This window comes from Polypterus senegalus, chromosome 18 (assembly GCF_016835505.1).
Source record: "Polypterus senegalus isolate Bchr_013 chromosome 18, ASM1683550v1, whole genome shotgun sequence".
NCBI lineage: Eukaryota > Metazoa > Chordata > Cladistia > Polypteriformes > Polypteridae > Polypterus > Polypterus senegalus.
Genome location: NC_053171.1, coordinates 47,470,663 through 47,485,593, shown reverse-complemented (window position 1 = coordinate 47,485,593; position 14,931 = coordinate 47,470,663). Strand labels below are relative to the sequence as shown.

Sequence of the window (14,931 nt, the reverse complement as noted above, 5' to 3'; positions counted from 1 at the left end):
AAGGTATAATCACAACAGGTCAATTTAAAATGCGTCAATTAAGCTAGCAGAGATATTTTAGGGACGGAGAAGGAAAATTGAGTAAATGGAGAAAATTCTATGCAAATATGGAGAGAATGTACAAACTTCACAAAAATAGCACCCTAACCAGGATTAAAAGGCAAATGTGTGTGAGGAAAAAAATATATATATTTCAGACTTATTTTATAATATAATACAATGTTTGATATACACTACTGCATTATAAAACATTTTTCACATTTTAATATTTCACAAGAAATATCAATCATTAAAACAAAACTTATTTACAGACTACTGTGACAACAACCTCAGAATAAGTGAGCATGTGAAAATGACTGCATAACACTACACAAATTTACTCCCTAATCCCAACCGGGATTTACACAGATGTAATTTTCCCATTTCATAAGCAGGTTCGTATGCTGTATGATACAAATACTAGGAAACCTAAAGACGGCATTCCCATGACAGTTGATGAGGCACATTACAATAAATAACACCTACCTGATCAGAGATGTTCCATACAACCACTGAACCATCACAACTTGAAGATGCCTAAGCATTAAAAAAAAGGTATTAAATTCTAAGCATATTAAAAAAAATGCTTGTATACTTCTACAGTATCATACTTATCAGCCTTCCTTGAAAGCCTACATCAGGGTATTGGAACAGACACTTTGTTTGACAGAAGAACCTTAGATCCTGGAGGAACAATGCAGTGAACCAACTTTTGGCATTCTTATAGTGATATTTGTGGGATAAAGGGAATGTGTTCATCATGTCTACATGTGGTTTGTGGATTTGGAAAAAGGGCACAAGCATATAGTCCATAGTATCTTGTGGAAGGAGCTAAAAAAGGTATGGGGATCCAGGGTCACTATTGTGTACCATTGTTCCCTATATTTGTGAGGTAAGAAATATTATTACATAAAGTGTCTATTGCACTTCCATCAAAGGTCCATCAAGTCTCCTTGCCCAATAATGATTTTTCATTGACAGGATAAAAAGGTTCATTTGAGAATTGAAAAGATTCCAGTGTGAGGAGTGAAGAGTCACATTTCTGACATTATCCTCTTGCCATCATCAGATAGCAATTGGAGGCATTTACATGAATGGCTTATCTCTATGTGTGATGCGAGTGATAGAAGCATCAGCACTTCCAAACCTAAGATGTTGTCCTCTCCCAGAAAAGCATGGCCTATTCTTTTCAGGTGAGAAGCAAGCAGCTAGACCAAGTGGAAGAGTATATCGGGTTCTTGTTTATACGTGAGAGAGGTGATCATTAGATTAACCACTAATTCAGTGCAGACTGAGGAAATGGAGGACAGGATAAGTTTTCAGACAAATCAGTCAGTTTTCCAATCTGTCCATCTTTAGTTTCCATCCTCACCTATGGTCTTGAGCATTAAATAGTGAGTGAAGGAATATCATTGAAAACACAAATGGTCAAAATGGGGTATAAGTACAGAGGTGCTCAGTTCACTCTCTGTGAGGAACTGTACAATATATGAGGATCTTGGGATAGAACTGCAACTTCTCTGGATCAAGAGGAGCCTGCTGAGGGAGTGCCCCCTAGGCACCCAAAAGAGGTGTACAAGGCATTAGGAGAATAAAGACACATTAGGAAGATTATAACTCCACAGACTGAAACTATGATGAAAGGATTTTCATAATACAACAGAAACCCAGAAATCCCAAATAACTGACCCCACAACAGACAATTTTAGAGGCACCAGTTAATCTTTAGAAACCAGAGAACCCGGAATAACACCACACTGAAATAGTGCAAATGAAAACTTAACAGATAGTAATTGGGACCAACATCAAATCATGACCCCAACAGCTATGCTACCACGTCATCAAAGAATAACAAAATTAAAATGTCTACAAAATAAAAAGGGGACAATGTCACTGTGCTTGTTTTCTTAACAAATTCCTAATACTTAATCCCATTTATAAACTTGGTCTCTTAACATGTCTGTAGGAAAAATTACACTTAAAGAAAATAAATCATTTTAATTCATTGATGTTTGATGCCACCGACGTATTTTCACTCTTTACTAGTTTAATATTACAGTAAAACAAGGGCTAATGACATGAAAAGGATGGGATTTTTTTTATAAATTAGCTGTACATTTACTATGTCATTAAAGTATGTTAAACAGCCACCAAGTGCCAAATAAACCAGCGCATTTTAAAGCCAGAAACCAACAGGTATAATTACATCCTCACCAAATAGACATCTTTTGGGTCAAATGCAATGCTCAGTACAGGAGCGTCATGGCCTCGCAGAGTTTTCTGTTGACTGCTATCTGATACATCGACAATTTTGATCATGAAGTCACTAAAAAGAAAAACGGTAAATTCAGATTTGCTAAATGGGCCATATCTCTTTAACTGCTCATTAAGCAAGCTATCTTAGCTTTTTAGAAAAAAAAAATCAAAAACAGTCACCTCATCACAGAAGTTAAAAGACATTAAACAAATGACAAATCTGACAAGTGCCACACGGATATATTTAACAATTCTGCCACTCCAACAAGCATTAGAAGCACCGAAATAATGTACAGTGAGTTTTTATTCACTGAGAACAAGTAGTGAAGCAACAAGAAAGAATAATTCACAATCAGAACAAAAGATCTAATTTACTGTCTCTGTGTGTATAAATATTATTTGTATGGAGATACTTTAACATCCCAGGTAGCTTTTTCTACTCAAGTATCTGGCCCAAGTGAGTTGAAGCTTCTTCATACAGTCAGTCATACTGAAGAGATCTAGAGAAAGACAGTTCCTGCCCACACCTATGACAATTAATATTTAAATGTAACTTTTAAGCTGATGTCTAATAATAATAATAATAATAATAAATAGAAAAATAATTTGCAAACCATTTTAAGTTATGCATTCATGGTGATCACTAAATCGAATGCCTATAACATAAATATTCAGCTTTTACCCACAAAGGAATTAACAAAGAAGTGAAAAGAACAGCTGACTGGCTGTCAATTAACCTGCAACTGTGCTCAATATTAAACATGTTAATAAATAAAAACAACTTACAAAAAAGAAACAGTGAACAGAAAATATTTTAATTTTTCTAAAAAAGTAATATTTTTACATTTAAATATACAGTATTTGAGTACATGTGCAGAATGTATGGCAGAGCAGAAAAAGAAAAGAGGAACTAGAAGTCGCTAACAAAAAAAAACCAAAAAAAAAAAACCACAGGACCAGTACTGGACAACATTTTCCTTGACTGTCCTTTAAGATTTCTGCCCAAATAAAAATGTATTTTTCAGTATAAAAACTTTTTTTCTTTTCCAGTTAATCTATATTTATCTGAAAGTTGAAACACTGAATTGTAATGTTCTGGAAACATCTGCAGAAATTTTTTCCACTATCGGTCTGCAACCCCATTTGTGATTTAGTATCTTTACATACAAAACACAGTCTGTCTTTCTGTTACCTGGAACCTGCAGCCACATGAGTCCCACTCTCGTTGAACACCACGTGATTGGCATTGGTAGTAAATCGGGTTAGAATACCATCTGGAGCTCCTTCAGGAAATGTGTGGACCTGGATTGTGTTGTTAGATGCTGCTGTGACCAGCTTTGAGCCCTAAATGGGTATTAAAGAAAAATATTTTTCTTTGACAAGATTCATTGATTGCCTTTTAAAAAGAAAAAGAAAAAAAAAATCTGCAAAATACAAATTACAATTGCCCTTTGTTTGCACGCAGCAAATTCACAACTAAAAACAAACTTCAAATTGAAACAGATACTGTGAATCAGGTTAAAGAAGTTAATCAATAATTACAAAAAGTACAGTTCTTGGCTTTGATGATTCATTGCTAGAATAAACCAAGGAAAAAAATATGTATTACTTATAAATCACCATTGTAATCTTATTTTCAGATGTTTTTAAAAGCAAAATGTGCAGTTGACAACATTCCAGTTTATTATAGACCACCTAACAACTAATAAAGCTGCATAAAGTTTTTCTTTTTTATTTATAACTGTGAAGAGAAATGTGAAAAAGAAATAACTCTCAGGCACTTTAGATAGTTCACAAAAATATGTCATAGATAGTGTTTTCATATGTTCTGAATTAGTGTGTCAATAGAAAAGAACGCATTTGAGAATCCCAAACATTCCTCTTGTAAAAGGTGTGGAAATACAATAAAGTTTTTGAATGTGCTTAAATAAACAAACTAATACAATAACAGACTACCATCCAGTTAAAAAAACATGAGATCTATGCTTGATTAAGCCAACATAACAGACAGGTGCTAATAATCAATGACATCATATGTAGGTTGAACCAAACTGATAAAATGAAACAGAAACAGCTGTGTGGAGAGAATAATTGGACAAGGGCCAGCCACGCTAAAAAGGTGAGGTTGCAGTAGATGTGGCAGTTTAACTTGCAAAACTTACAACATGACAAAAGTGAGCTTAGCAATAAAACACAAGGTGATCATCCTGTATAACCAAGCTCTCTCCCAAGCTGAAATTTAACAGCAAATTTCTCCAGATGTTCTGTCCAAGTTCTTCTGCAGAAGCACAAACAAACGAGTAAGGCTGTTTGGCCATGTAAATTTAGATTAGATAACTTAATTAAACCCAAGGGGAAATTCACATTCATAGAGCAGGAGAAACATAAAAAACAAGAATATGAACTCACAAGACAGATAATATTGCCAATCAATCTATAAGTTAATAAAATAAATAGATATTGTGTAGAAATTTCAAAAGGAACTTAAACTGTACATTGGGTGGAAGTACTGAATTGCCCGATAGCAGTGGACAGAAAAGATCCCCAGAGGCACTTCTTGGCATACTTAGTGCAGCAAATGGTAAATACATCAAGCTTTCTTCCCTTTTAAATCGGAAGCTGTCCAAAACTGCTATCAGCACAGAACTGGCAGAAATCACCGGGAGCTAGTATACCCATCTATAGTCTGCAGGAGTCTTATCAGAAGTGATCTTCAAGAAAGAGTTGTAATCAAAAAGCCATTTCTCTGAGGTAAGAATAAATTCAAACAACTTACCTACACATGTAAAAATATGACCTTGGTTGGCAGAAAAATGGCAACAGGCTCTCTGCAGAGTAAAAATTGGAAATTTTTGTGTATAACACAAGGCTGTTTGCCCACAAAAAGACTGGAGAATGGTGCGTGAATGAATGCCTGCATGAAACAGTGAGGTTTAGAGTTGTATTTCTACAAATGAAGTAAATGATTTGCTCAAAATTGATGGCACACTCTCTGCTGAGAAGTACAGGCAGATTTGTATCTACCATACAAAACAATTAGGGAGACGTCTGATTGGTTTATCCCAGCTGTCTGAAATGGAACTGTAGTTCTCCAAGAGGCTTGGAACAACCTAACATGTGAGGACCTTCTGAAAATGCATGCAAGTGGACTTAAGAGACGCGGAAGGGTAGTCACTCCATATAATACCTTTATTTGTTTTTATTAATTAATACAAAACTATTCATGGCATTACTTTATAAAGCATTCTTGGATTATAGTATTGTTTTCACAAGTGCCTAAGATTTGCACACTACTATGTCACTTTTCCACTATAACTTTGAACCAGGGGAAAAAAAAAAAAAAAAAGGTTTGGGTTTTATTTCTACTAACTATTCTCCAAAGTTTGACGGTGGACCACCAATGGAATTTGTTGGCTTACTTGGTTCCTGCTCAGTATGCAAAGCTTATTTGAGAAGGCCATCAACAAGCCTGAGGCATTTTAGGGTCAATCATTTCTGCCTGGGTCATCACACTAAAGATAAGACAATAAACACTGTTCTTCATGGCACCATTTTTGAATTTAGTTGTTTTCATTAGTTTTGTGGAATATGGCTTTACAAATGTGCATAACAGCAGAAAAACTGCAGAAACATACGAGGTGCAACACAAAAATAACCTGACTGGGCTTGGGGCTTTCCTGGAAAACCATCTGGTGGTCGGCTGGATGTGAATCATAGAAATATATCCCCTCCTACACACTCTCTAATGCCGCCAACCAGCTAGGAATATCCTGTGAATATCCCAGTATTTGCACAACAATCGCTACACGAGTTGCCGCAACAATGTCAGGTGAAAAAAGTGAACAGCTAGACAAGACAATGCTCGTAATGCTTTTTCTGTAAAGCAGTTTTTATTTTTATTAATTTTATTACAATCCATACAAAGCAATCAAATTTTACAAAAAGAAAAAATTGAGTTAAGAACAGATCAATAAAAGCAGTTTTTAAACTGACAAAACATTCCTGTCCTCGATCATCCTTCCTATTTGCTCGTTTTGGCTCCCTGTGATTTTTACTTGTTCCCGAAAATCAAAAGTGACCTGAAGGGAACACATTTTTCTTTAATGGATAAAGTGAAGACATAAACGGCAAGCCTATTGAAGAGCCTCAAGCAAGAAGACTTCCAACACCGTTTCAATCAATGGAAGATACGTATGGAGCGGGAGTATATAGAAGGTGACAATGTTTAGAATGCTGTAATTCATCAATAAATATTTTTTTTTACCAATCCGGTTATTTTTGTGTCTCACCTTGTATTGTAGCTTTGTTGGATGATGGTGTTCAATACTAACTTCCTAGTTCTGGTCCTGGGACTTAGTGCAAAATTAAAAAAAAAAAATTGTTTGAGCAATTTTCAATACTTAAACAGCATGATTCGATTTAATGTGTATTTACTGTATCTCTGCATGACAATTTTAAGAAACTGGGGAGACTAACCTCATCTAGGAAGAACTACCACAGGACAGAAGCCAATATAACACATTTAGTGAGTTTACATGCCTTTTTATAATAAGCCGGCTATGCACAGAACTCTGGTTTCTAAAATGCCCTATAATCCTTTATTCTGGTTAGAGAAACCGGGATATTAGTCTCTAAGAAATCAGGTTAGCACTGTTAGATTTCTCAGCAAGTAATTTGCTTATTTGGTTATGTAAACTCTTATCTGGGTTACAGTTAAGGATTTCATAGTCTGCAGGTGTCTTTGCTTCATACACACTTTCAGCAGCCATGGGTAAAAGATGGTGGAAGGGTTCAAGAATACCAATTTCCTGACAAATGCTCAGGTGATTACATTATCATTTATTTTTTTGTTCATTGTTTCACCTTATAGAATTTCTTGTATTATGAATTTTTTAGTTTTCTGCCCCTTGGGATTAGTGCGGGCAGCACGATGCTGCAGTGGTTAGCGCTGCTGCCTCGCAGTAAGGAGACCTGTTTTTGCTTCCCGGGTCCTCCTTGCATGGAGTTTGCATGTTTTCCCTGTGTCTGCATGGGTTTCCTCCGGGCGCTCCAGTTTCCTCCCACAGTCCAAAGACATGCAGGTTAGGTGGATTGGCGATCCTAAATTGTCCCTAGTGTGTGCTTGGTGTGTGTGTGTGCCCTGTGGTGGGTTGGCACCCTGCCCGGGGTTTGTTTCCTGCCTTGCGCCCTGTGTCAGCTGGGATTGGCTCCAGCAGACCCCCGTGACCTTGTAGTTAGGATATAGCGGGATGGATGGATGGATGGGATCAGAGCACAGGGTCAGTCATTGTACAGCACCCCTGGAGCAAGTAATGGGGGTTCGAACCAGCAACCTTCCGGATACCAGTGAAGATCCTTAGGGCGGAGCGGTGGATCTGAAGCTAACAAATACCAATTTCCTGAGGCAAATGCTCAGGTGATTGCATTACTCCTTTTCTTGGAAGAAATAATATGTCTCAATACTTTAGAAATGGCTAAATTTATATCAATCAGCTGAACGTACAATGCTAAGCTCAGCAGCACAATCTCAAGAACAACAGGGTAATGCGTTAAACTGAACGTGGTTTAAGTGGTCCGATTACTCATTAAGTAATGAGTAACCGAATACAATAATTATTTCATTGGCATAAAAACACTTGTGTTATTATTATCCCAAAAGTCCTGGGTGTAAGTAACATACACAGCCCAGCAGAACAGTGTGCCGTGTGCAGCCCAGTAACAGAGTCCTATTAATAAAGTGCCTGAATTAATTTGGCTGTATTTCAGGTCAGTTTCATGTAGGTTCATATATGGGCTTAGGATTCAATAAAAAATGATAGCCAGTCAAATGTCCAGTTTTTACCAAAGAAGAAAACGTAACACAAAGTAGCGCACTGTTTGATAACACGTAACATTTTATAAGAAGTAATAGTTACATTTTTTGGTAAGTAATGGGTAATGTAAATAAGTTACTCCACAATGCCTGGGACACACAGACTCAATGTTTGCTTTTGGATTTGTGACAGCCATTGGCAATGACTTTTATTGGTGCATGTCTATGACATTGGAGCATTTTGTTAAAGGAAAACTCTGTACATGGACTTTTGCATATAAATGGGTTTTTTTAAGAAACTACGGTCTGCTTTATCCAAGCTACTCACCTTATTAAAGCTTTGTACATTCATGTAAATGCACTGAAAAGCACAAACACAGGCATAAAAACACACTGGGAAAGGTCGCAAGTTATCTTAACACAAGCCCTTGAGCCATGTGTTTAAGATGAAAATCAGAGTACACATAGAAAACTGATGCATAGACAATGAGAACGAACAAACAAACACCAGAAAAACAGTGAATGGATCAAGATTTCAAGCCAGTGTCTGGGAGCATCTACAGTACATACATACAGAAATGAAAAGACCTAAACTTCTACAGCCAAGCTATTGAAAGCTACTTATAGTATCATAGTAAGTTGAATTCCAGGAATTTAAAGAAAGGGGAGAGGAAATCAAAAACTCCAGTTCACACACAAAACTAAAAGTCAAGCGCATCAAGTACGACTAAATACTGGAATTTGCATATATCAGTCATCTGTAAGTTTAGGGTTGTGGGGGCCAGAGAGCCTGGGCAGCACTGGGCACCATGCAAGAACCAATCGAGAACTGAACTCAAGCCCACCACAGGAGAAACTAATACAAAGACCCACAGTAGGCCAGTTTGGAGTTGCTAGTTTTAACATGTCTTTGGGATAAGTGAGAAAATCTGAATACTAGAAGGACGACCTTCATAAAGTGGGAGAAAATATTAATGCTACATTGGCAGTAACTAGGCTGGGATTTGGATTTGAGAGATACAGGTCAGCAATGCTGAGCTATGGACCACCTTGCTGGTTAAAATATACTTTACAGAGGAATTTATCACTTATCAAAAGGATGGGCAGTAATGTTCTTAAGATTATTATTAAAGAACAAGTATTTAATGTCCAGCACTAAACTTGAAATGCTCAAAAAGATCGAATTTCATGACTTTTCATGCAGGAAAAAAACAGCTAAAATAAACTTTGAACCAAACCACCATCTTTGCCTACCTTCAATGCTGCAGAATATGCCTTTTCGCCAACATTGATGGATTTTGGGTCATCATCATCTAGACCCTCCCAGACCCGCACATCCCCATCACTGCCACAGGTAACAATATAGCTGAAAAGGGAAACAAATAAAGAAGCATGAATAATCAAAACAAATGTAAAAATTAACTTTCTATTAAAACTAAACAAGGCAAAAAATAAGGAAATTACATTGGTTTTGAGGTTCATAATATTATATATAAAGGTGAAGAAAATGCTATGTACACACAAATTTCTTGTTCCTATTCTCATGAATTCAGCAGTGCACGACTGCTTCAAGAAAAATCACAAAAATATCAAGCACCATAACATATAAATCATTTGAAATACCCTTAAACGTATTATTTAGCACTTAACAGTACCCAAATTAAATGTCCTCACAGCCTGTTACTGGCTAAATTTTTACTTCACAAACATGAATTGTCTAAAATAATTCCTCTCTATAAAATGTTTTAAGGTAAATGCATCCAGAGATCATTGGATAAAAATGCAGAGTAGGTTTCAATTCAATGTTACTCTCATGGAAAAGACTGGCTAATAGAACTATTAAATAAATGCAACAGGTAGACGTAAAATACTGGAAACACGGACTATTAAGATAAGTTCCTTCTTATAAGTAAATCAGAAATCTGAGACCGGTTGATTGAAATCAAGCTTATGTTAAACAAATAGTGATATAGATGTGCAATGGACTTTAGATTTTAAAGAGCTATAAGTCAGAGAAAGGATATCTCATAATATTAACACATATTACCCAATATTAAAAGATTATTATCATTTTTACCGATTACTTTTTATTTTTTTTATTAAATGGAGCACAAGTTGTATGCAGGTGCTTATCCAACATCCTGGTTGGTCAAATCCAAATTCTCCAGCCACAACAGCACATTAATATATTAAAAAAAACTCTCTTATAACAGCAATGCAAAAATGATGATTAAATAAAGGACACATTTTTCTTTTATTAGGAAATATTACAAATCACAACATTAAAAAGACATTTAAAATTGTTTTTCTTTTATATACAAGACTGTAGTACAAAATGTAAGCCACTTTTTTCTTCAAAGGACAATAAAGCCAAATGGCTGAGGTATCTGTCTGTAAAACAACAGCACGACCCTTAGCCAACCGTGTAAGTATGAGGAGGAAACGCATACCGGACATTTATGATTCATAACTTATTTTAGAAAAGGTCCAAAAATCATAGTCCTGCAGGGACAGTATGTTTTCCTTCCAATCAGTTTACTAATTAGAAGACATGCTAATAATGAAACTTGTAAATTAACTATTTGGCGTTTTAGTGTTTTCATTCATCCAAGATAAATTTTAATTACACTATAGTTTCCTTCAAGACAGTTTCTTGGACACTCAGGTGAAGAGAGGGGCGGAGCTGTCAGCTGATCACCACCTGGTGGCGAGTTGGCTTCGATGGTGGGGGAGGATGCCGGTCAGGCCTGGTAGGCCCAAACGTGTTGTGAGGGTCTGCTGGGAACGTCTGGCAGAGTCCCCTGTCAGAAGTAGCTTCAACTCACACCTCTTGCAGAACTTCGACCACCTCCCAATGGAGGTGGGGGACATTGAGTCTAAATGGGCCATGTTCTGTGCCTCTATTGTTGACACGGCTGACCAGAGCTGTGACCGTAAGGTGGTTGGTGCCTGTCATGGCAGCAATCCCCGAACCCGTTGGTGGACACCGGCGGTGAGGGATGCCGTCAAGCTGAAGAAGTCCTACGGGACCCTTTTGTCCTGTGGGACTCTGGAGGCAGCTAATAGATACTGGAAGGCCAAGTGGAATGCGGCTTCGGTGGTTGCTAAGGCAAAAACTCGGGCGTGGGAGGAGTTTGGGGAGGCCATGGAGATCGACTTTCAGATGGCTTCGAAGAGATTCTGGTCCACCATCCAGCGTCTCAGGAGGGGGAAGCAGTGCAGTATCAACACTGTATATGGTGGGGATGGTGCGCTGCTGACCTTGACTCGGGACGTTGTGGGTCGGTGGGGAGTACTTCAAAGACCTCCTCAATCCCACTAACATGCCTTCCAATGAGGAAGCAGAGCAGGGGGACTCTGAGGTGGGCTCCCCCATCTCTGGGACTGAGGTCACCGAGGTGCTTAAAAAACTCCTTGGTGGCAGGGCCCCAGGGGTGGATGAGATACGCCCGGAGTTCCTCAAGGCTCTGGATGTTGTAGGACTGTCTTGGTTGACACATCTCTGCAACATCGCATGGATATCGGAGACAGTGCCTCTGGATTGGCAGACCGGGGTGGTGGTCCCCCTCTTTAAGGGAGACCAGAGGGTGTGTTCCAACTACAGAGGGATCACACTCCTCAGCCTCCCTGAAAAAGTCTATTCAGGGGTCCTGGAGAGAAGGGTCCGTCAGATAGTCGAACCTCGGATTCAGGAGGAACAGTGTGGTTTTCGTCCTGGTCGCGGAACAGTGGACCAGCTCTACACCATTAGCAGGGTCCTGGAGGGTGCATGGGAGTTTGCCCAACCAGTCTACATGTGTTTTGTGGACTTGGAAAAGGTGTTTGACCGTGTCCCTCAGGGAATCCTGTGGGGGGTACTCTGGGAGTATGGGGTACCAGACCCCCTGATAAGGGCTGTTCGGTCCCTGTACAACCGGTGTCACAGCTTGGTCCGCATTGCCGGCAGTAAGTCGAGCCCATTTCCAGTGAGAGTTGGACTCCGCCAGGGCTGCCCTTTGTCAATGATTCTGTTCATAACTTTTATGGACAGAATTTCTAGGCACAGCCAGGGCATTGAGGGGGTCCGGTTTGGTGGACTCAGGATTGGGTCACTGCTTTTTGCAGATGATGTTGTCCCATTTGCTTCATCAGTTCGTGATCTTCAGCTCTCTCTGAATCGGTTCGCAGCCGAGTGTGAAGCGGCTGGGATGGGAATCAGCACCTCCAAATCCGAGACTATGGTCCTCAGCCGGAAAAGGGTGGAGTGCCCTCTCAGGGTTGGGAGCAAGATCCTGCCCCACATGGAGGAGTTCAAGTATCTCGGGGTCTTGTTCACGAGTGAGGGAAGAATGGAGCGTGAGATCGACAGGCGGATCGGTGCGGCATCCGCAGTGATGCGGGCTCTGCATTGGTCTGTCATGGTGAAAAATGGAGTTGAGCCGTAAGGCAAAGCTCTCAATTTGCCAGTCGATCTACGCTCCTACCTTCACCTATGGTCATGAGCTATGGGTAATGACCGAAAGAACGAGATCGCAAATACAAGCGGCTGAAATGAGTTTCCTCCGCAGGGTGTCTGGGCTTTCCCTTAAAGATAGGGTGGGAAGCTCAGTCATCCAGGAGGGGCTCAGAGTAGAACCACTGCTCCTCCGCATCGAGAGGAGTCAGATAAGGTGGCTTGGGCATCTGATCAGAATACCTCCTGGATACCTCCCTGGTGAGGTGTTCCGGGCACGTCCAACCGGGAGGAGGCCCCGGGGAAGTCCCAGGGCATGCTGGAGGGACTATGTCTCCCGGCTGGCCTGGGAACGCCTCGGGATTCCTGCAGAAGAGCTAGAAGTGGCCGGGGAGAGGGAAGTCTGGACATCTCTGCTCAAGCTGCTGCCCCCGCGACCCAATCTCGGATAAGCGGATGAGGATGGATGGATGGATGGATGGATGGAGTTCACACATTATCCACGTGAACAAAACAAATTTAAATTTAACGGCCCTTCCAATTCCTCTTTTATTAAATTCTAAACATTTTTTAACACAGATACTTCAGGCTTAAAAAGAAGCACGTTAACTGGTAAGCTGTTGGTTTCTTGGTTATTATTCGTCATCATTAACTAACATCTGGTTAAGAAAACAGGCAACAATTAAAACTGATATGTAGCTGCTAAAAACTAGGCAATTAAGGGTTCTGAACTGTAACACGTAAGATAACTAAAATTAGGCCCAAAAACAAATTGCTTTACTTGTAAATAAATGAGTTCTAATTAAGAAATTGGTTCAAGCGAAAACCTACAGCCACTGTTGACCTCCAGGACTTTTATATAAGGACCTCTGATATAAAATCAACTAAAATTTGATTTGATTAATGAATGCAACAAGGCATAGAGTTAAATATCAGGTTTCATTATCAGCAAGGACAGAGTGCTAATTAGGAAACTGGCTGGAATTAACCCTAGCACACCAGGAACGTAACTAAGGTCCCCTGTTTTAGATTAATATATCAAGTAAATTGATGTGAATAACGAAAAAATATTGTTTAATAAGAGAAACATTGCTCCAGATAATTCTAGACCAAGAATTATACTCTTTAGAATTAATACAACTTACTTTCCTGTGTCATCAAAGCAGATATCGGTGTGTCCCTCTGTGTGTCCAAATCTTATGGGCTTCTTATCAACAGTCATACTTTACCCTGAGCACAAAACTGAAAAAAATTGTAAACATTAAATTAACAATCACAACAGAATGGCATGTTGACAACCATAAAATGATAAGGCCTACATAATAATTAATGAACAGAGTCACATTGTATTTGATAGAAACAGGAAAATGTATGTAGAGACTCACTTTCATTAAAACTAAAACCCTACACTGTAGTGGCATTAGTGATTTGCCAGATTATAATTTTAAAGTAATGAAAAAAAAGACAGCTCCAGTTCACTTACTGGAATAATGCATGAGCAGTTACAATCTCAAAACAAAAAGAAGATGCACAAGAAAGTTATCCCGCGAGCTAAGAGTTTAGGTTCAAATCAAACTTGCAGAGCAGGCCACTGTAAACAGCGGAGAGTGGGAGCGATCAGAAAGAATCATTCTCCGAGTCGTACAATACAAGCAATTAAATCGGCAGGTTAACATCGCTGGAAATGTCACTTGAGTTTACTTTAAAACTGTAGATTAGTTTTCATGCCACAAATTTACACAAATTCGTGAAAAAATGGCCATTTTCATTTAATCAGTATCCGCCATATCAGCTATGGTATCAAACAGGATTCATTTTCTTCGCGCACAAAAGCGATCTATTAAATGTCCACTTAACGATACCAGTAAACTACATTTTACGGTTGCTGATATGTGATTTTGCAAACAACTTACCAGGTTTAAACTGAAGTACACTTTTCTTAAGAACCTCGGCTCGCGCCCACCACTCATTCACTACAGTAAAGTTCACTTCACGTTTCCCGCCACTGACGTCACTAACACGCGACTCGATCCGCCTACCAACCATAATATTGCGTGGAAAACGTTCAAATTAAAAAGAGTAATGCTGTGCTTGTATCATTTGGTTTGTAGTGGGAGTACTTATCGGTACATAAAATTATTGTGATGTGTGTTTGTATTGTCATCTTGAAACTGTAGCTTTTCCAAGTCTATCATTGCAACTATCCCTAATTGTAATATGGGAGGAGCGTACGTCAAATATTTTATAACTAACCAATCACCTGTGAAAGGCGTCGTAAGCCCACCAATTACCTTTGAGTGTTACTCGCCAATTACTTTTAGAGACGCAATCGCCTTTAAATCTTAAGTAGTCGATTTTTTTTTCTATTGAGAACAAACGATGCTCCCGTTCA

General features: G+C 38.9%; 1 protein-coding gene across 1 annotated transcript in view; it reads right to left on the bottom strand.

Moving 5' to 3' along the window:
- wdhd1 (WD repeat and HMG-box DNA binding protein 1) overlaps positions 1 to 14,727 on the bottom strand; it is an 87,061-nt gene extending 72,334 nt beyond the window's left edge. The window contains exons 1-6 of the mRNA XM_039741940.1: positions 14,453 to 14,727; positions 13,685 to 13,781; positions 9,362 to 9,473; positions 3,488 to 3,639; positions 2,254 to 2,365; positions 526 to 576 (exon numbers count right to left, since the gene is read on the bottom strand). Of these exons, the coding sequence (XP_039597874.1) occupies positions 526 to 576; positions 2,254 to 2,365; positions 3,488 to 3,639; positions 9,362 to 9,473; positions 13,685 to 13,761 (504 nt within the window). The 5' untranslated portion in view covers positions 13,762 to 13,781; positions 14,453 to 14,727. The remainder of the gene's footprint in view (positions 1 to 525; positions 577 to 2,253; positions 2,366 to 3,487; positions 3,640 to 9,361; positions 9,474 to 13,684; positions 13,782 to 14,452) is intronic.
- Between the last annotated feature and the right edge of the window lie 204 nt (positions 14,728 to 14,931).